This window comes from Penicillium argentinense, assembly GCF_028826775.1.
Source record: "Penicillium argentinense strain IBT 30761 chromosome Unknown utg000005l_segment0_segment0, whole genome shotgun sequence".
Lineage (NCBI taxonomy): Eukaryota > Fungi > Ascomycota > Eurotiomycetes > Eurotiales > Aspergillaceae > Penicillium > Penicillium argentinense.
Genome location: NW_026622664.1, coordinates 5,185,976 through 5,205,882, shown reverse-complemented (window position 1 = coordinate 5,205,882; position 19,907 = coordinate 5,185,976). Strand labels below are relative to the sequence as shown.

General features: G+C 51.4%; 11 protein-coding genes across 11 annotated transcripts; 4 read left to right on the top strand and 7 right to left on the bottom strand.

Moving 5' to 3' along the window:
* Positions 1-336: 336 nt before the first annotated feature.
* Positions 337-1,503, top strand: N7532_006749 (uncharacterized protein; the record flags this gene model as incomplete). The annotated part of the gene is made up of 1 exon (XM_056619243.1): positions 337-1,503. One exon carries the CDS (start codon positions 337-339, stop codon positions 1,501-1,503), a length of 1,167 nt encoding a protein of 388 aa, XP_056475402.1.
* A 2,118-nt stretch (positions 1,504-3,621) lies between these two features.
* N7532_006748 (uncharacterized protein) lies at positions 3,622-3,891 on the top strand (the record flags this gene model as incomplete). Its single annotated transcript, XM_056619242.1, has 1 exon — positions 3,622-3,891. One exon carries the CDS (start codon positions 3,622-3,624, stop codon positions 3,889-3,891), a length of 270 nt encoding a protein of 89 aa, XP_056475401.1.
* Positions 3,892-4,936: 1,045 nt separating this feature from the next.
* On the top strand, positions 4,937-6,204 carry N7532_006747 (WSC domain-containing protein; the record flags this gene model as incomplete). Its single annotated transcript, XM_056619241.1, has 4 exons — positions 4,937-5,045; positions 5,119-5,381; positions 5,643-6,116; positions 6,187-6,204. 4 exons carry the CDS (start codon positions 4,937-4,939, stop codon positions 6,202-6,204), a joined length of 864 nt encoding a protein of 287 aa, XP_056475400.1.
* Positions 6,205-6,448: 244 nt separating this feature from the next.
* N7532_006746 (uncharacterized protein) lies at positions 6,449-6,675 on the bottom strand (the record flags this gene model as incomplete). The annotated part of the gene is made up of 2 exons (XM_056619240.1): positions 6,449-6,565; positions 6,595-6,675. 2 exons carry the CDS (start codon positions 6,673-6,675, stop codon positions 6,449-6,451), a joined length of 198 nt encoding a protein of 65 aa, XP_056475399.1.
* A 566-nt stretch (positions 6,676-7,241) lies between these two features.
* On the bottom strand, positions 7,242-8,765 carry N7532_006745 (general substrate transporter; the record flags this gene model as incomplete). The annotated part of the gene is given in 6 exon segments (XM_056619239.1): positions 7,242-7,405; positions 7,495-7,697; positions 7,888-8,037; positions 8,113-8,444; positions 8,457-8,580; positions 8,602-8,765. The coding sequence occupies 6 exon segments, from the start codon at positions 8,763-8,765 to the stop codon at positions 7,242-7,244; spliced, it is 1,137 nt and encodes a 378-aa protein (XP_056475398.1).
* A 105-nt stretch (positions 8,766-8,870) lies between these two features.
* Positions 8,871-9,344, bottom strand: N7532_006744 (uncharacterized protein; the record flags this gene model as incomplete). The annotated part of the gene is made up of 1 exon (XM_056619238.1): positions 8,871-9,344. The coding sequence occupies one exon, from the start codon at positions 9,342-9,344 to the stop codon at positions 8,871-8,873; it is 474 nt and encodes a 157-aa protein (XP_056475397.1).
* A 120-nt stretch (positions 9,345-9,464) lies between these two features.
* On the top strand, positions 9,465-9,911 carry N7532_006743 (uncharacterized protein; the record flags this gene model as incomplete). Its single annotated transcript, XM_056619237.1, has 1 exon — positions 9,465-9,911. The coding sequence occupies one exon, from the start codon at positions 9,465-9,467 to the stop codon at positions 9,909-9,911; it is 447 nt and encodes a 148-aa protein (XP_056475396.1).
* Positions 9,912-10,357: 446 nt separating this feature from the next.
* N7532_006742 (F-box domain and ankyrin repeat protein) lies at positions 10,358-11,707 on the bottom strand (the record flags this gene model as incomplete). Its single annotated transcript, XM_056619236.1, has 4 exons — positions 10,358-10,839; positions 10,902-11,327; positions 11,396-11,503; positions 11,551-11,707. The coding sequence occupies 4 exons, from the start codon at positions 11,705-11,707 to the stop codon at positions 10,358-10,360; spliced, it is 1,173 nt and encodes a 390-aa protein (XP_056475395.1).
* Positions 11,708-12,372: 665 nt separating this feature from the next.
* On the bottom strand, positions 12,373-14,394 carry N7532_006741 (sugar porter family MFS transporter; the record flags this gene model as incomplete). Its single annotated transcript, XM_056619235.1, has 8 exons — positions 12,373-12,622; positions 12,689-12,781; positions 12,844-13,052; positions 13,109-13,258; positions 13,317-13,678; positions 13,736-13,843; positions 13,913-14,256; positions 14,312-14,394. 8 exons carry the CDS (start codon positions 14,392-14,394, stop codon positions 12,373-12,375), a joined length of 1,599 nt encoding a protein of 532 aa, XP_056475394.1.
* Positions 14,395-16,324: 1,930 nt separating this feature from the next.
* On the bottom strand, positions 16,325-17,394 carry N7532_006740 (aromatic alcohol reductase; the record flags this gene model as incomplete). The annotated part of the gene is made up of 2 exons (XM_056619234.1): positions 16,325-17,269; positions 17,326-17,394. The coding sequence occupies 2 exons, from the start codon at positions 17,392-17,394 to the stop codon at positions 16,325-16,327; spliced, it is 1,014 nt and encodes a 337-aa protein (XP_056475393.1).
* Positions 17,395-18,031: 637 nt separating this feature from the next.
* N7532_006739 (C6 zinc finger domain protein) lies at positions 18,032-19,744 on the bottom strand (the record flags this gene model as incomplete). The annotated part of the gene is made up of 1 exon (XM_056619233.1): positions 18,032-19,744. One exon carries the CDS (start codon positions 19,742-19,744, stop codon positions 18,032-18,034), a length of 1,713 nt encoding a protein of 570 aa, XP_056475392.1.
* Positions 19,745-19,907: the final 163 nt, after the last annotated feature.

The following is a 19,907-nucleotide window of genomic DNA, read 5'->3' as shown; positions in this document are numbered from 1 at the left end:
CCCCAATATGAATTCCTGTTAATTTCAATTATGGCACCAAAGGATTTGTCGAGAAGAACAAATACGCTGGTACCAGAGGGTAATGCAGGCTCAACAGTATATCGCAGTGTTCTAGTGTACGTAGGGTATTGCGTAGGGTATGGAGTACCTAAAGCATTGATTTCCCGGCATCATGCATGGTTGCCAGGTTTACATTCTCTGGCGGCCTCTTCCAACGCGTATCTCCTTGACCACATTACTACCGTGACTGCTTCAAAGCCCCTTTCCATTGTCACTCACCATGCTCAAATAGCAAATTCGAATCATCAAGTCGGCGACTTGAACAGAGACGCCATCATGGATACCCCACGCAGAGCTTCTGGTGACTCCCCGGACGTCTCCATGGATGTCTCCACGCCGCAACAGAAACAGGACGTCCAACCTCAGCCTCCGAGCGAAACCACAACCCTCCGAGCTAAAACCGATGCCGATTTCAACGTCCAATCCCCCGAAAGAGCCGCGCTGCTCCAGCAGTTGTCCAACGCCCCGAACGGGAAGTGGGTATCTACATCATTCTGGGCCTGCCTCCAGGTCTGCGATCTTGGCAATCTAGCGTATATACTCGACCTGGCACACCATGACCCCGTCTTCTTTGCTGAGATCTCAGACCTGTGTGTCGATCTCCCAAAGAAATGGCTTGAAGACCACGCCGCGTTCTACAGCATTGCCTCTGGGGCGTCCAGCACCTCCCGAGACAGCCTATCCAAGTGTCTGCGCATCGTCGCGAGAAGCCGAGACTCTCACCAGTGTGTCTTGAGCGGCACAAAAAAGACATACCAGCCTATCTGGATCTTCCCGGAGAGACTAACTCGACCAGCCTTCGAAATCGACTACCACTCCCCTAGCATCTGGCGATACATCGAGGTCTTCTGGGACCAGTCGACAACTCAGCGATGGCGCGATGCCGTCTTCAATAACCCCTCCAATGCAACAAATGCAACCAGTGGAAGCTCGAGCCTCATTTGTCTGCGAAACGACCTGGCCTACGGCTTCAAGTCCGGGCAATACGGCCTGCGCCCCGTCGAATTGTCCCAGGACAAGCGTGAACTAGAGGTAGAGTTCCACTGGCTTCCACGGGAGAGCCACGGCTTTGGAGATTTGGTGGATATGCGGAAGCAGCCGCTTTCATACAAGGATCTGGACAACTTTGAGGGACTGAAGTTCTCTCCGACAGGATCGGACGAGCTGGTGAAGTCGGGACATCGGTTCAAGTTGGTCACCAATGACCCTTACCAACGACCGCTCCCGGATTTCGACTTGCTGGATATGGCATGGCACTTCTCGCGGATTGTCGCCATGTCGTCGGCGATTGAGTTCGTTAGCTCTGCGCAGGCGGGAAAAGGACCAGACAGCGATGATGATGATCGAACCCTGCGGGGCCTTTTCGAGCCGGCGCGTCGGTTGTCGTCGAATTTCGACCCTACGCAGAGGACTGCTGAGTGGGTTGCGAGCAGTGCGGTGTGAAGGTGCTGCTGCAGTGTGGATGAAAGGTTCAGATCTGGATGGTGTGTAGGTAAATTCTTGGGGATGTTTCGACCTTTGAAAACAATCTATTGCTACAATGTACCGGCATCGAGGATGTGATAGAAATCTGGAAACTATTCACACAAGAACGACTCATCATTTGATTTCACCTGCGAGCACTTCAGTATCGCATTCGATTGTTCTTTCTGATAGTGCATAGCGAGAAAGAGAAAAGACGGTTTGAAAATTGTTATGCCTTACAAATCGACTCGAGGCTCATTGTGTGAAAGCAAGGACTGGCCACGATTGGCTGCCCGGGAAATAATACTCTTTGCACGCCAAACATGCCTAGCAATTGATTCAGACCTTTAAAAATAGAAATCGAATCCCACACTAAGAATCGCTCTTTCTGAGACATTGACTTGTTAGCTTGTTGGAATCTACAAGCTGAAGAAGGCAGTGTCGATTCCACTTCAGCCCCTGGAAGGTTAACAACCGGAATATACGCGTCCCCAAGCCCGCAATTAAGTATACTTCTTCCCTTTTGTTAGTCGCAAGCCCTACAAGGAAGAGTTCGTCGGCACGAGTTTCGAACACAGTAAAACAAACGAATGTTGTGTGTTCAAACGATATTCTTTGAAAGCCGCCCAGCGGGCCCCATCGGCATCGGCACTCAATGCGAATTGTGCAGTGCGACAACGAATCACCATCGCCGGCGGAATTCTAGACCTTGCTTGGAACGCAAGCCACCAGCACGCACTGCCCTGCCGGTTCCCAGATCAGGACCTCGTACCTGGCAGGTAGGTACACCCGTACGGCCACAGCAAGGTCCAGATGCGTTCCATGGCAGGCCGGGACCAGGCGGACGGTCTGAGACGAGACGAAGAATCTGACGGGCGATCATCGGGACTTCGAACTCCATCCTCGACCCATTTTCTGCATGCGTTGATTCATCCTTCCCCCTGGTGCGACCCAAGAAGAATTACACACCCCTGCCGCCGCCCGGGTCATTGTGGGTGGGTGTCTCAAGGATATGAAATCAGGAAAATCTGTGTGGAGAGGTGTGGGGAACGCGAATGATCTAGGCATGCGAAGGACTGTGGAAATCTCCTGGGATTCGGATGGAGCGACGGCGTCTGGTCCTGGACTTGTGGATAATAGCTTTCCCTGGGCATCGCAGTCCTCCGTCCTCCGGCGGGCGAGTTTTACGCAGATGGCCCTGTGGCCCAGGGTGGACTCCGTAATGTCGTGACTGGGTCAGGAACTGGGTCTCGGGAAGTCTCGAGATCTCAATTTGCGACAACGAATAATGGTCGCGGAGCGTCAGCAAGTACGGACTGTCGTGCACAGGGTCGATATATCACGACGAACGGGTCCTAGGATGGCCATTGTGGAATTGCAGCGACCTGCGACCTGCGAGCGAAGGCAGCCGGTGCATGTGCCGGGTCACAATCGATCGATCGATAACACAAAATGCATAATGTCATGACGGTCCTCCTGCGACAGCCAATTTACCAGTTTACACTGTGGGCCTGTAACCCACTTTTTCCCCTCTGGGATTCGCCGTCAGACAGTCGATCGGCCCCATTGCCGGCCGAAATATTGGTTGAGGTTTTGTCTGGCATTACGATACGATTTGAGGTACCAATCCGCTGGAAATGGTGGTGGGTTCGATCTGATATCAGATGGGAAGGGATGGTTTTCACTATGGACGGAGTCTGTAAGAATGGATGGGTAGAGAGCGTTGGAAAATTGGTAGCGAATTGATTCATTGACGGGCACGGCGATCGAGTTTTGTTTACTAGGTCGGAAAACGATGACGACAATCATCAGGTACATGCCGTATACTGTCGTACATAAAATAGAGTCGAATAAACTCCGCTGAGGGGGCAACGATGGGCCGCGGCAGATGCAGCACCGTCACATTCTACCGGGATAGCTTCCCCTTCCAAATGTGGCGGGATAAGGATCGTCGGAACTGGCGTTTATGCCTTGAATTTGAGCAATCAGCACCCGCCAGCATATCGGTCGCCGAACCGGCTGCTAGCCAATGAGCCCCGGGGGACCGGGGTGGCAGTAGCTTTCCGTCATCGGCGCCGGTGGTTCGACGACTCGATGATGCCAGACTGCGTCGAGACCCTGCCCGATGCAGACCAGGGGGCTTCGGGTGGAAAAGACTGCCATCGACCAGGTTCCGACCAGGTTCCGACCAGGAACAGTATCGATGTACTACTGCACATGGGATGGCATGATGGCCTGGGGGGATGGGGGAGGGGAAATCGCAGTCAGCTGTCAGGATCGTGGTACTTTGGCCAGCCCGACGGCATGGAAACAAAGTACAACGGTGCTTGCGAGTTGCTCTTCAGCCCGGCACTCGACTCGTACTAGCGGACTTCATGTGGCGGGAGCAAAGTGGCTTTGGGCGCAGTTCTGAGACAACCCTCTATCCACCCCATTACGTATGTCCGCACTATCGCTATGGGATGGCCCTCTCGTTGCACGGCGAGGGACAGGCTGGGACGTCATGACGTGCAACCTCGTCGAGAAGACACGATCGAATGACCGTCGTCGTCCACGTTGAATCGACGAGCAGCACCGAAGTAGAACAAGGTATGAAGGGTGGAATGCTGACCGGAATCTCGACCTGGCACCAGAGTTTCGCCGAGCCCCTTCAGCCAATGTTACGCATGGCGGTGGAGCCCAGCACCAAATTGGTATTCGGTTTACTGTGCGCCGCGTCAGGAGCAAAACAAGCAGCGATGGCCCTGAATTGGAGTGAGCTGGGATTGAATCAGCTGGGAAATCGGGATCGCGAGGGCGAAATCACCGTAGATGGAGTCGTAGCAACCCGCACGACGAGTGTATCAATTTCACCCACTGCTAACGGCGTATCGACCAAATAATACATGGTTGCACTTGCAGTACACGGACGTGCGCGACAATTCAGTCGTGAGGATCCACCGAGTTAGCGGTAATGCCGAGATGCGCAACAGAGAAACGTCGCCCCGTGACTCCCGCCCTTCCTCCTCTTGTTGTTCTCTCCCTCATCATCACCTCTCCAACACTCCACGAGGGGGACGATGCCAGCTGCGCTCTGAGTCCCGACACCAGGCACCCGGAGGACGCTCACTAGGCAGACGCCTATTTTCTCGACTTCCCCTACCTACCACCTAACTCCCCCGGTGTATGGGTGATCGACATCGTCACCGGTCGGCACACACTGCTCCCTCCGATATTTCGATCCAAATCCACTCGCCGACTCGACTCCCCTCGTTCGCGGCGACCGAGTACTGAGGAGTCGAAAACCACAGAAAAGAGGAGAAGAAAATCAACCACACATCGGAAAAGAAAATTAGAAAGGACCAGCGATTTCAGGATCAACAAACAGCAACTCGCACCGGATCGGAGGTGGTTTCGCCAAACATCACCCGCCATGCAGCTTTGGCACCTCGCTACGGCTGTTGCCCTGCTGGCAGAGTCGTTCGTCGCGGCTGATCTCGCCTACTGTGCCACGGATAACACTGGTTCTGACTACTCAGCTGGTATGTCTCATCGATCCTTGGGATACCTATGGTATCAAATACAGGTGGCCGAGCTCTTGCTGACTCGAAATAGTGACCAATACCTACCAATCCAACGGAGCTTGCCAGAAAACTTGCGCTAAGTACGCTCTCGGTGTCCTCCAGGGCAAGAAGTGTTGGTGCACGAACGTGGTGCCGTCGAAGTCTTCGCAAAAGGCCACCTCCAAGTGTGACACTTCATGCCCAGGCTACCCCGATGATAGTTGTGGTAGTGCTGCCGATGGTGTCTTCGCCTATGTCTCTGTCTCTGGAAACAGCCCGACCAGCACCGAGGGTGGCAGCTCGGGAACAACTACGGTATGTCCATACTCCCCTTTCTTATTGTGATACCCAACCATGTGCAAGTCAAGTCGACTTTCCCCTACTTGGTTCTCTGTCTGGTTCCTCTTTTTGGGTACTGTGCTCTTTCATGAAACGGTATTCTTATTCTTGGGACAGGGAACCACTAGCGGTACTTCGGCGAGCACATCCACATCATCCTCCAATAATTCGACCATTGTACATATCAAATAACCATGATAACACATTTCGGTCCGGATTGCTAACGATTTCTCGCAGACAAACACATCCGGCACCACGACCTCGGGCAGTGTCGTCAAGGAGACGACGTCGGGCGGCGAGGTCAAGACCATCACCGTTGCCGGATCGAGTGCCACGTCCGGTGCCGACACCTCGAAGGCCACCGCCGACGAGAAGTCTGGTCTGAGTGGTGGCTCCATTGCCGGAGTAGTCATTGGTGTTCTGGGAGGATTGGCCCTGATCGGAGGTCTCATCTTCCTGATCTTCTTCTACCGTCGCCGGGCCCGCTCCGCTAGCCCTATTCCGAGCAATGCAGACATGACTGACAACCGAACGAGCCAAGGCTCAAGCTTCGTCAGGGGTGTCTTCACCCAGGGTAGCGACACCGGAAACGGTCTCGGACGCCAGAACACCTATACCGACAACCGCATGAAGAACGTGTACCCAAATGGGCCTCGGGACAGCAGCGTTTCCCTGCAAGACAACGAGGACTACTCACGTCCTGTGCTCCGGGTAAGTGAATACAATGTCATCTTTCCAAAGACATCAATTTGCCAAAACTGGGCCTAACAAACCCCCCTAGCTCACAAATCCCGACTAAAACCCCGACTAATTCTAACCTCCGGCCTTTCTTTCACACGCTCGCTTTCCCGAGACATGGTCCTCCATTTATTTCTGTGCGAATTCGCTGAAAACAGCTTTGTTATGATACCCAATTGTCACTTTGAATTCTTTCCTTCTATTCCATTACGGTGACACTGGAGAAAGACCACTCCTCTCAGACGGAAGAACTTCAAAAGGCCGGTTCTCGACAACCCCATTCCGCCAGCAAACGCCTCGCGATCCTAGACGAGCGGAAAAGCGACAACGAATTTGAGAAAGCAGAAAATATGAAAAGAAATATCTTCCAAAAACAGTTTCCCCAGGGAACCGATGGTCCGCTGTCGAGACGAGTTCACGAGCTATCACATACATACCTTTGCATACATACCGGCTGACGGCGCCAGCCCGTGTGACCATCCGCCTCCGCGTACATAAATCCTTTCGACTCCTGGCCGCCAAACTCCAACATCGCCTGATCTCGTTTCTAATTGTGATATCGTTCCCCAACCCTATTGTAACATCGAGCCAGCTTTTGTCTTTACCTTAATTCACACCACTAGCCTTGTATCCGGGATTTTTTAGGGCGTTGGGGCATGTCATTAGATCTCAATCTATGATCAGTACTATTTTGAGCTGCATTTACCGTGGAGACATCGTTTTCACCTTAGATCGTCCTCTAGATCGAAGCTTGTAGATCTGTAGATCTGGATGCTTGGCATAGGATCCGGCTTGGCCAATGATGCCTTTGGCAACGAGTCACATGCTCAGGAACTACGCTGTAGTGGCTCGGCCAATCTGAATTGTCAAGTCTCAGCCCTGCACCCTTGTCAAGAGCCCGTGGCAACCCGATGGCCTGTGCGGGCTCCAAATCCGAGGAGGTGTTCCTATTGTTTGGATGACGATAAATGAGGATGAGTGACTGACAGCATTGACTCCTAACTTGCCAGAAACAACCTGTCAACATGAACAAGTAGATTGTCTATCCAAACAAGATTCCCCATCCACGCCTCTTGTACGCGATTCGCCTCCGTATTTTCATAGGGATTCACGTGATAAATTTTTCGACTCGCACGTAAGCACCTTGACCATGAACATCAGATCAAGCTCCTCGTAAGAACGGTCTTTGGTTTCCGGCAGACGGAAGAAGGCCCACGCAACAGTCAGAGAAGCAAAAACACACCGAAAGGAACCCGCTTTTCCTGTAAGATGTGTAAGCAAAGTTTTGAATATGTCGATAGGAATGCGTAGACAATGGGAGTAGGTGGAAGGTTAAGATTTGCTCACATACGTTTCCAATTCCATGCAAGAGAATTAATCATATAAGGCTGGATGACATTGGCAAGAACCTGAGCAACATAGTAGTTAACCGTTCCGAGCCAGGACCACAGTCTTGGAGCGTAGGCGGGGGGACAAGACCTCGGCTGGAATGGTCCAACCGACAGGTCCGACGTTGAGTGAGAAGGTAAGAAGCCAGAATATCCAAAGTACATACTGGACTCGTTTCAAGCTTGCATTGGTGGTGTTGATTGCCAGAGCCCCAGTTATAAAAAACCAAAGAGCCGTCCCGGACATGCTCGTGAGAGAAAGTGTATGACGACCGATTCGACGCCAAAAAAAAAAAAAAAAAAAAAAAAAAAAAAAAAAGGAGACAAGTGTGTCCACAAATTCAATGGCCGTTCACCCGAGATTCAGCTTACAGGAATCATCTGGAATGAGTCCAGTTTGTTGGAAGAAGTAAGTGGCAGAGAATGCGAACTGGGCCCCGCAGGTAATTTGACCTAGAAATGTGACGATGGCGATCTCAGTGCGGCGCAGATCAACGCCATTGAAGCTATCTCAATATGAAGTTCTTTGTGAGATATCGCGCTCGAGATCATTCGTGTGGATCATGAGAGCAACAAGGAACTTGGCGTGTGGCCTTTCGTGCTCTGTCATTAGTCGAAGAACGTTTTTCTCGGCTTGGGCATATCTGCTCTTGCGGACGAGATACCATGGCGACTCGGGCATAAAGAAGGCATCAATTGCCAGGATAGGAATCCAGATCCATTGTAGGGCAAAGGGGTAGCGCCACGCCTCATGGTCTTGACGACCGATGAAGCTTTGCAGTACACCGGCGCCGATGAACTTGCTCCCCGCGAAGCAGAAGTTTGTGTAGGCTGTCAGGTAACCTCGCAGTGGTAAGGGTGTAGCTCTGAGGCATATACAGGGACAATCGTAGCGAAAAGGCCTCAGGGTATGCTATAGAAGCACGAGTGATCCTAGTATCTCCGTCTTTGAGAGGCACACATCAAATAACATTGGTGAGGAATTACCCACACATAATCTGGCCAACTGCGACGATGCCAAAAGCAAAAGCTGGTCTAAATCCAAAGCACTGAATGATGAATCCATTTACCAGAGCCTCAATAATAACCCAGCCTGAGTGCCGCTGCTCATGGCACTCTGCCACCCAGCGGAGTTCTGGTAAAGACCAGTGCTTGCATCGACAGTGCCAAAGCGGCGGGCGTAGGTCGGGTATGCGTGGAGTGATCCAGTGAGGATTGTATCATATCCTTCCATGACAATTCAGAGATCAGTAATGACCATCGAACAGCCCAGGGGTATCCTTTGAGGGCCGAGCGAGCGGTAAGCGAGTGCTCGTGGGTGTTTGCTGCTCGAGAATCATCAATCGTGGCCCTCCCAGTGGCCGCGAGTGCCAATCAGCATGTTGTCGAGCTCCCTGGTAGGGGTGTTCGTTGAATGGCCGATATATCCTCCTCGTGCTCGACGAGGGGAGGCATTTTGCCGTTCATAGTGCTGTTGTGTTTGATACTGCTGGGATCTCGCGAGGTTTGCACTGGCAGTGTTACTAGTACTACTGGCAGTCGTAGTACTAGCGGGCAACTCGGACTTACACCGCGCCGCAGTTGAAAGCAACGCTCCTTTGTCAACACTCAACTCGCACATTTCACAGCTGAAATGCATGACTCCAGATCCAGTCATCTTCGAGCTGCTCTCAGCAGTAGCGATGGTCGTCAATCCTCTTCGAACTCCAGCATTCTGCCAGACGGCCATCTGTTCCGTGACTGCGTGTACTGTTGCCAGACCAAACCACTTGGTCAGTTCCCCTCCGTGCCTCGCGCCGAAATTCCTCGACATTGTGCCTCATGTAGGCCAAACAGAGCTGCTTCATCGTCCAGCATCCGTGAGTTTCCCCCGACCCCTCGCTATTATGCTCCATTCCCGTTTCCAGCTTTTCCGGGGCTACTTCCCAGCTTTATGCGCCCAACACTCGCCTCTCAACTTCGCCAGCCAACAGCTGACCAGCGTCCGTACGAAATGCAGAGGCCCGAGGGGGCGATCTCAAGAATGCGGCAGCTCGACATTCAACGCGAGCACCACCTCCAGGAATGGCTGAATGCCCTGACCCCGAATCCCATCACACCCACAATCTCCCCTCCCAGACCCCCTCCTGGCTATCAAGAACCTTCGCCACGGAAAGTCGACAATATCCCTACGCCCAGAGAAGAGCGTCCGCTTCTCCCGAAAATGCCACAGCAGGTAAGCCTGATTGAATCCATCCAACAGGAGCTATTCTCCCGTCAGCTCTCCGTCACTGCAGACACATCACACTTTACCCGCCAAACCTTGTCGATGCTCGTTAATTCCCAGCAGCCAGATATCATTTATGGTCCACAGGCTGACAGTCTGGAATCCGATGTCTGATCGAGGGAACTTTCATTTCAATTTCTCACATCATTTCCAAATGTGTCGGAGAACTGATGCGGAATCTACGAATATGGCCACGATGAGATAATGGCGGAGAATAGCGAAATGCTGAATTCAAAGTGAGGTAAGTACCTACGTCACTGATTGTGATTTTGGCCGTGGTTCTGATAGTTAATCAGTGTACTTTTACCAAATCTCCCAAGTACTATTAATGCAACATTCTAATCCGGAGAGTGAAAACAGAAAGTGACTGTATTCTAGGTGATGGAGTACATGTAACTAGCTCATTTTGATAAAAAAAGAGTTAATGAGTTGGGATACCAAAGACCAGTGCGAGAAGGACACCAAGGGAGACATGTCTTATCGCCAAACAAGTATTCCCAACCTCAGTCCCGGTAAACATTCAAAGAATTTAACAGAAGTGACCCCTCTGCCTCTCAAATCTAGGGCCTGCTTCGCTTTCGAAGTAGCAGGGCTTGGATACGACCTTGTACTGCTCCATTTGGAATGAGCATAACGTCTTGAGACAGCGTCTTGTCGCAACCGTCTTTCAGATCCGGATTTTCCCGTTGACCACTCCCTAGGAAACAATCCAGCATCCCCGCGCTGGTCTCCTGAACTGCGAAGTGCAGAGGACTGCCATTCTTGGGCTGACCCTTAGCAAAGCGTAGAGCATTAATGTCTGCTCCTCGAGCAAGAAGCGCCTGGATGATGTGCATGTTTCGCTTTCTAACCGCAAGATGCAACTCAGTACGTCCACACTGATCAAAATCATCGATGCGAATTTTCTTTTGCTCAATCAGTTCAATCGCCACCCCGGTTTGGCCCAAAGAAATTGCCTCGTGGAGGACTGTCCAACCGCGATTATACTTGATGTTGATTTCGATGCCCATGTTGAAGAAGTTCGCCAGGAAGGGTGTTTGGACTGTGAAACAACATAGTACAGAGCAGTCCTAACATAATCATCCTGAGCGTTAAACAGCCTACGAGGCATCCGATTCTTGACCAGCCAAAGCACGATGCGGTCGTTGCGCAATGCAGCAGAGTGAAGAGCTGTACCTCCTTCATCCCCTATAAAGCCGAAGGAACCTCCTTGCACAACAGCCTTCAGAACCATGTCTAGGCTGAAGGCTCGCAAAATACCGGCCATAACATTCCCCTGACTCAAACTTGAGCCTGCAATGACAAGCAAGTGGATGATAGGAATCAGCTCCGGGTGAGGCGTGTGCGTCGCATGGGCGAGAGGCGTACTTTCATCAATCAGATCACACTGGTTGGGGTGTGCTCCAAATTCCAGCATCATTTCCACCATATCCAGGGACTTCGACAGCACAGCTAGACTCAGCATCCTCGTTCCGCCTACTGTATACGCATCCGCTCTGGCGCCATTGCTTCCCAGCAGGGCCCGCACGTCTGCGACATGTCCGTCGTAGATGACCTGGGAAAGAGCTCCTGGTCTGGGCCAGAGTTTTGGATACTACCAGGAGGGTAATAGATTGTCACCTCAGATTTCTCCCGGACACGGCGTGGCTCAGTAAATTCGGGAATAACAGGTTCTTCTCCATAGATATAATTGATGGGATAAAACCCTGAGTCCAACGTAGCAGGTGTAGCCATTTTCCATTTTCCTCTAAACTCAGCGTCGTGGACAGCCCAAGATCTTTGAGATTCTGTGTGTGCACACTGTTCCGAACCCACTTTCTAAAGTCCTCCTGTAACTTCGATGCAAGTTCGAGGTCTCGGAGTATGTCCGGGTTTTCCGTGATCTTGCGCCCTTGGAGATGCATGATCATTGATTTGGATGGTAGGAAGAACTCGGGTACGTCGACTCATGTTGCCATCTGTAATTGAAGGGCTGTGTAGAAGGGGTTTGCTACCGCAGCATGAATTCAGCGATGATACTATAGTTCATCTTGCTCCTTTTTGCTGGAAGAACGAATACATAGAACGAGAAATCTCTCGATATTTATCTTCATCCGAGTACCTCGAGTCGTGAAGAGTCAAGGACACGGATGAAAGAACTATATTTAGGCTTCCGGCTAGAATGCCTTCTTTGTCTATGCAATGTCCGGGGGACAGGAAGACCCTAGCTTGGTATTACCCTATATAAGTGGTCAATTTGCCCTTCAGGTGAATGATGAATTCCTGCTTTGGACCCTGGTAATGCGACGTGATAAGGATATGATCTGCTGTCGACCATTATTTTATGCTGGAACCGCAGCTAGCCTTTTTGCACATGAAGATCCATTCTACCCCCGAGAATTGGGAAATCCGAACGCGGAGTTGATATTGAAATCAACATAAGGTTAATCAAAAGCATCATCAAATTACTGATACAGAAGAAAAGAAACATAAGTCAGAGATTATCGTGCACTTTCATCTCGCTCAAGACACAGAGAATGAGTTTGAAGACATCCTGGAGGCGCTTTGATTGTAGCCTTCGTAGCCAGGAAGCCGACTAAGAAGAACTGTGAGAAGAATCGGGCTTCTCATATACACTTTCTCGAACTCTCTCATTTTGCTCAAATTCGGCAATATACTCTGACTTGAGTTGCCCATTCTTATCATAACGGTGTGGCTCATTCAAAGAATTCGTAACAGCATTGAACAGGTTGGTAGATTTCTTGAAAATGTCGTCCATCTCCTCAAGAGAGCGGTAGCGCGTCTCCGGGAAGAAGAAAAAGACTACCGGGAAGATAAATGCGTTGCTAAAACGATATTAGCCCTGGGACATTTGGGAGGGGGCGGGGGTGTAAATCGACAGAGGGACATACATGACGGCAAAGATAATGTAAGTCTGATATCCAATGTTGTTGAAGGCAATTGGGGTGATCATGACAACAAGGAAGTTGAAAATCCAATTTGCACTAGCAAAGTCAGGTCAGAAACATTCACAGAACTCTAGATATTGGAACCGGCGGAATCTCACCTAGTCGACAGAGCGTTGGTCGGGGCACGAATACGCAGTGGGACAATCTCGGCAGGATATAGCCAGGTCATTCCAAGCCATCCTATAGCAAAGAAGGTGTTGAACACAAAGAGGAACACTGCTTGACCAGGCCCGCCTGATGGGTGCCCGTTATCCAAAGCCCACAATGTGATAGCAAGGGCGACCATTGACAGTGACATTCCTGCGGCCTGAACGATAATGTGAGTCAGTATGGCATAGAGACATAATGGGGCAAGTAGCTTACTCCGAACAGCATCAGTTTGCGGCGTCCAACCCTTTCGATAATGAAGATCGGAATCAGGGATGCCAGGAAGTATTCAGTTCCGTTGCAAGCCGACAGAAGCTTGGGATAGTTATTCTGCGATAGATTGATTTTCTTGAACAGTTTTGGCGCCTATAGGTGAAAAGATTAGCCTTAGCAAGTCAACTTTGATCGCAGAGGATGGCCATACATAGTATGTAATGAGGTTAATGCCCGATATTTGCTGGAACATTTGGTTGATATAGGCAAGAGAAACACGATGAAACTCGCGATAATCAGACATCTCAAAAAGACTCCTGTAAGAGCCCTTGGACATCTCTAGAACCGTAAGTTTGACTGACTGGAACTCATTTTTAATAAATGGATCCTCTGGTGGCTTTTCGTTCAAGGCGACGAGAACCTCGATCGCTTCTTCATCGCGGCCTTGCATCACGAGCCACCGCGGTGACTCTGGAAGGTTCAAAATACCTCCGAAGATAATGAGAGCAAAGAATATTTGGAAGGCCAGCGGGAAGCGCCAAGCGACTTCACTTTCGCCAATCCATGCGAACCCTGTCGTCGGAATTAGAAGGGAACAGCCGTGTAGTCTAAGCCTTTGGTAGAACTGACCATAGTTAATCCAGTAGCTAATCGTGATGCCAGCTGTGATGAGCATGCCTTCTATCATGACTAGCTTGCCTCGCTGGTGGGCTTGTGCAGTCTCCGACTGCCAGGTTGCTAGGATGAAGTCAGCCAAGACATAGTGGACTAGGCATATGCCAGGCGATCTAGACTGCATTCACTTACGGACAGTACTTGTGTTCATTCCATTTCCCCAGCCAGTCACGATTCGACCAACAATGAACTGGGGGAGCTGGTATGATGTGCATTGTAGGATGGCACCGACCGTCATAATCACTGAGCCGAAGAAGATAGTCTTCTTGCGACCCAGGGGGTTGCCAACGAAGATTGTGAAAACGGCACCCAAAAAACAGCCCAAGTTGTAAGCGGCGACAGCAATTCCCTGATTCGTCTCGCGATCTGCTTTCAGGGTACCTTCGACGGACTCCGGATCGATGTCAGGGAAGTATTTGGTAAACGACGGCAGGTCCAAAAGACCGCCGGTCACACCTTGATCATATCCGAATAGACTAGAGCTTTTGTGAGCAGAGGTACCCTAGTCGTTGATAAATACATGGGACTTACAGAAAATCAAGACCCGCAATCCAACTGATAGCCAGGTTGAGGGCGTTGCCTCGCAGACCAAAATATCTCGGAACACCTAGCATAGTAGCGATGTTCACTCTGAACTGCCATAGACCAAGCAGACGATGCAGAGGAAAACGAAAGGACCGACAAAGAAAGTGGGTACATAGATCTCGAAATAAATAGAGCCCTGCTCAGAATCGCATCTTACGAAATCACGGCCCCTGACCACGGATTTTCTAGATGCAGTTAGCGGGCAGAGGCGATGGCTCATTTCAGAGTACGACATTGTAAATAACAAGGCGACAAGCCCTTGGCATCACGATACCTCCAAGCCAAGGGGCCCGCTGCAGGCTGGGCAGGTACTCCGGAGCCCTCTGTTGGACGCACTGGTCGTTACATCCTTGACAGCCAAGCTGACCAAGATTACCAAGCCCACCAAGCTTTCATACAAGAAGCTACAAGCAAAGAAGAGGCGTCGACCATAATTCACGGTCCGACATTGTATACGTCCTTCATCATGGAGGTCGGTTTAGAGTGCAAAATGTGGCGTCCGCTGCCCCGGGTTGGATGTACACATGCCGTACGGGTGCTCAGACCCTGGAAACGCCCCGATCCCATGCAGCTGGGCGTACGCACTCGACTGGTAAGGATGGAGAAAATTACACGTTCTCCACGTCGGTCGGGCTCGCCCAGGGACGTCTGGAGATGATCCCCGAGGGGACTCGTGGGGCCCCTGGGCAAAAGGCTGGGGCCGAACAGCGTGCACGCGGCGTACAAAATTGACAAATCTGTCGACAAAGGGTCTTCTGAGCCCTGGCAGGGCCACCATGAGTACGTCATCGCCGACCAGTTCCACTATGTGCCTCGGGATGTTCATATGAAGTAGTGATTATCGTCGATGGATCCAGGCTGGGGCAACGCGCAACGAGCATGCAAATGATCAGGCGACGCCGAGGCCGTGCCTAGAAGCCGCCAAGAGTCTCCCGAATTTCGACCTGGCGATGCATTGGATATGCGGAACAATTTGATGCTAAGAGAGCGATATTATCTTCGGGTTCGAGCGGTCAATTCAGACGCGTTTTCAGTGTTTATACTGGAGGGACGAGGGACAGAGTAAAGTAACGACATTGCTTGGGCCAGGACAGGTGCCCGCAAGACATCTCGGGTGAACTTGCATTTCCCGGGGATTTTAATGGCATTAGCCGAAATATAACTGCGTGTGCGCCGTTCGGGCCCTTAGCGCGCTGATCAGAACTCGGAGGTTTATTAGTTGTGGTCCACACGTGAAGGGAGTATGGCGCAAAGGATGCGATTTCGATCGCGTGAGTTCAAGGTTTCCAATCTGCATGCTTGCCTAGCACTTGGCCAAAGTAAACCCACGTCGATGATATGATATGTGTCAGTTTCACTAGAATGAAGTTGAATTTAAAGGGGAAAAGCGGGATTATGTCCAGGCTTCAGTTGTGATCAAATCGGGAGGATGACAAGACAGCATGTGTGGCCTGAGGCAGCCAGGCACTTCCTAAGTAACTAGTGAAGAGGGAAACGCTCGATGGCAGCACGCGCTGAGACGTGCGGGTCAATTCAGCAGAAACCCACCACAAAACATACGCGTAGCTGTCAGGAAATAGCGAGAAACCCGAATGTAGGGATCAGGCCGGGGAGGTGTAAGAAGGTGTATTCTAGATCTAGCTATCCGGCCACTGTATACTGCCGGCTGTGTCACATAGTCTGGATGGCACCCATGTAGTAGGGGGAGGGGGTCTCCCCACTACACTAGTTAACTATAATTAACTACCTGGCAGCCCATTATTCTACCTCGCTGGGCAAAGCCCCGTGGGAACTCTAGGGGCTTCAAGCGCTCAGCACTGCTTCCTGAAAGCGACTTGAAACTTTGAATAAGAGCTATCTCTGTTTAAAAAGTAAGGAAGTTCTGGTCAAGTGATTCCCGCGTAAATATTTACACATCAATTAGTCCAACTTCAGTACATGCACTGTGTATGCTGTTTTCTAGGCCGCCATACGTTCAACACGAAGCTGTAGCTCCTTGACCAAGTCTATCCCCACTTTGGTTGACTCATCCAGGCTCTCATCCGGCAATCCAAGCAGCTCATTCTGTGCCTTGGCCGAGAAATCATTGGGATCATCCGGGTAAAACGCCCTTGCGTACAGCATCTTGCTGAAGCCAGCCATGTTGCCCAGTTTGACTTGCGCCAGGCCATCCTCGTATCGCTTCTTGCTATCCTCATGCGTAATCGTCCAGTCGGCGTCGGTGGTACCGGTGACACGTTTGACGCTCTCAAACATGTCGTTTTGGCTGACCACAAAGCTCTTAAAGTATACTCCCTTATTGAGGAAGGTCGACACAGTAAGGCTTTTATCGTTTTCATCCTCGGGAAGCTCATCGAGACTCAGAACCTTGGCCACGGCGCGCCCAACCTGCGATAAAGTCGACGTCAAGATCTTGGTGTTGCCATCATCATAGATGGTCAGGGAACGTTTGTCAAAGTCGAATCCAAAGCGCGCATCGCCACCCGCCAGGCTGTAATCGTACCAGAACCCACAGCACACTGTGATCCACAGCATGCCGAGAGTCTCAATCTCGACCCTGTCAGCCTTAGCAACGGGTCCCAGCAATGTGTCTTCGCCGAGTTTAATGTTGCCAATGTCGCCGGCGTACCCGTTAGGCATAACGTAGGGAATTCCGGCTTTTGCGGCCGCCCGGACAAGCTTGCTGTGGGTGTCCCGGGGCGCGGTAGGGGCCATGGTGATGATCAGAAATTGCTGGCCCTTGAGGGCGGCAACAATGGTGGCCTCATCATCGTAGTCGACAGGGGCGACTAGGACGCCCTCGGGGAGCTTGGTACCGCTGTCTTTGCGGGATAGAGCCGTGACATTGTGTTTTCCGGTTTCTAGAAGGGCATTGGCAATGTGCGATCCAATCGTACCTCCAGCCTTAGTGTGTTTGTTAGTCATGTTGTATACGTGGTGTTGTTGATGGATTTACTTACGCCGACAATAGCGACTCTTTCGATGGCGTTTTTGAAGCCGACGGGCTGGTTTTTGGCGTACTTGGGCATGATGGTTGGATTGATTGTTCAAGGCGTTGAAGCTAGTGAAAGAGTGGTAACTGTGTGTGTCTGAAAATAATTTTCTGGTGCAGGAAATGCCCATCTATTTATGGATTTCAGGCCCAATCTCGAGTGCTGTAGTTCTCGGCGGTTTTCATCTTAGCCTTGTCATATTGGATCGTACACGAAAATATCAGTCAAAAGATCTCCACCTTTCTCGAGTATCTCCGAGTGAATTATACCAGTACTTCAAACTAGATTCGCCCGGAGATAATAGCTCTGGGGGGGAAGGAGCGACAACGGGCGACGCCAGCCTCATTAGTGACGGCGATGGCGATCGACTGAGGTAAGCCCGCGTTTCTCCGCCGCAGCTGCCGCATCCAAAGGTCAGCCAACACTTTCTGATAGGCTGGTGCGGCGATAGGGGAGTAACTCCGCAATAGCCGCACATAAAGCCGCACAAGGCGCATGGCATTGATGATTTACCTTCGGACCGACTGATGGAGCTCCGAGCATGTCTTTAACCTCCAAAATGATAAGGATAAAAAAATTCCAAACAAGGGCCACAGATCTACGCATACTCGATTGTGTTTCGCGGCGAGGCGTCATCGGATTGCACGTCCTCTACCCAACGACATCTGCGTCACTAGAACTGGAGGTCAGAGCCGAGCATGGTCAGATATGGCTCGATGAAGAATTGATCCCAGTCCAAATCCCAATCTATGTCTGGCACCGCGGTGTTGGCCTCGGATGCCGGCTGTGTCTGAAAGAATTCATATCCCGCCTCGACAGCTTTTAGCTGGGTAAGTTCTTTTCGCTTCTTTGCCATACTAAGGCTGAGCAGGTGCCGCGCCATCGACAATGCCTCACGCGTCAGTCCTGTATCAGCAGCCTGGACAAGGTTCTCCAGGCCCTTGAAAGCGGCGCCGATGTGGGCGGAGGCCGCTGGCGTGTCGATGGCCAACAGGATGCATGTATATTGGAAGACGCTGCCAATGACGTTCCAGAACAGATGACCCTGGCTAGCTTGCCGCTCGGCCGCCTCCACTGCGGAATTGCCGCTATCAATGACGCGCTCAATGATATCGTCCGGTACGCGGATCTTGAGCTGGTAAAGGCGTCGATAGAAGCAGAACGCAATATCAGCCTTGGTCACCACGAGAAACGGATGGGTAACTTTGAGCTCATCCAGCGCCTTGAGTCGTTGAAATAGCTCTTCACTCGGAGTTGAAGGCTGCGATTTATGCTGGAACGGAGAATTAGGCGATGGAATGATTTGGATCAGTTGTACGAACTGATCGGCAACGGACCCTGGTATTCCGATGATAGGCTGGCAAGTGACGACCCGAAATCCTACAGGCGAACGATCGTACTCATAGGACAACATGTTATGTCCAGCCCATGAGATCCAGAAAATTCTCCTCAGCCGGTCCTCATCATGTCCAAGAACAGCGGCGCCAGCGATGGACGCTATTTTCTTGATGTTGTCTTCCTCGTGCAGCCCTATTGCTTCGCAGAGGTGCATTTGCGTGCACGAAGCGATCCAAGCATTGCTGGGCCGGGTTGTGGCCCGTAGGTAAAGCACTCGCATACCCCACGCGACGATATGGTCGATGCCATGCAAACGCATAGAGGACGGGTCATCGAGGACGGATTTGGCGTGCTGTATCAGGTCAGACTCCCTCGGGTGTCTTTTGGGAGATAGGAACGATCCGAGAGCAGCAATGCCAGCGGCAACAGCGGCAAAGGCGACCGTGTTGCTGGTGTCTGTGTTGCTGCGGGGACTATGGTAATAATTCCGACATCGCTGAGCGTAGATTCTTGGGTCCATTACGTCGCCGATGGGGCCTAGTACCGAGAAGTATATACCCGAGAAGTAGCAAAGGTCTTCCTCCGAGATGAGGTTTCCCAAAAAGCAGTGAGCGTTAGATGCCTCCTCGGGGCGAATGCCAAAGTTGTAAGCGAACGACCGCGTCTTTGGAGGGCTGTCGGAACCGAGAGCGACACTCAGGATGTGCGGGAATGCCATGGCCGCCGATGCCCCGGAGTATCTGAATTTCTGCTCGTCGAAGATGCCCGGAGACGCGCCGGCCACGACGGTGGGACTCTTCGTCGACGAGCCATCCCCTTGAGACCGGCTGGTCGGACTGTGGTCTGTGGCGGACAGATTCGCCAGACGATTGTCACCGTCGATTATGCGCTTGGGTGCAAGCGGAGAGTTGTCGTTGATGTACCTGCAGGTGTATCCGTAGGTGGAACACGTGCCACAAGGATACACAGTGTCGCATTTTCGCTTGCGCTGATGGCAAGGGATGCATGCCTTCATTGCACGCTTGCGCTTGGCAATTATAGTCGACATGACTGGCAAGATTTGATGACCTTCAAAGCCCACTGTGTAGTAGAATTGATCTTCTAGCCCCCATTTCGGGGCGGGGTTGACGCGATTATTTTCTGCCAGTCAGTGACTGTGTGCGTATATCGCTAAACATGGGTCGTCGTAATATATTAGCTACCGCTAACGC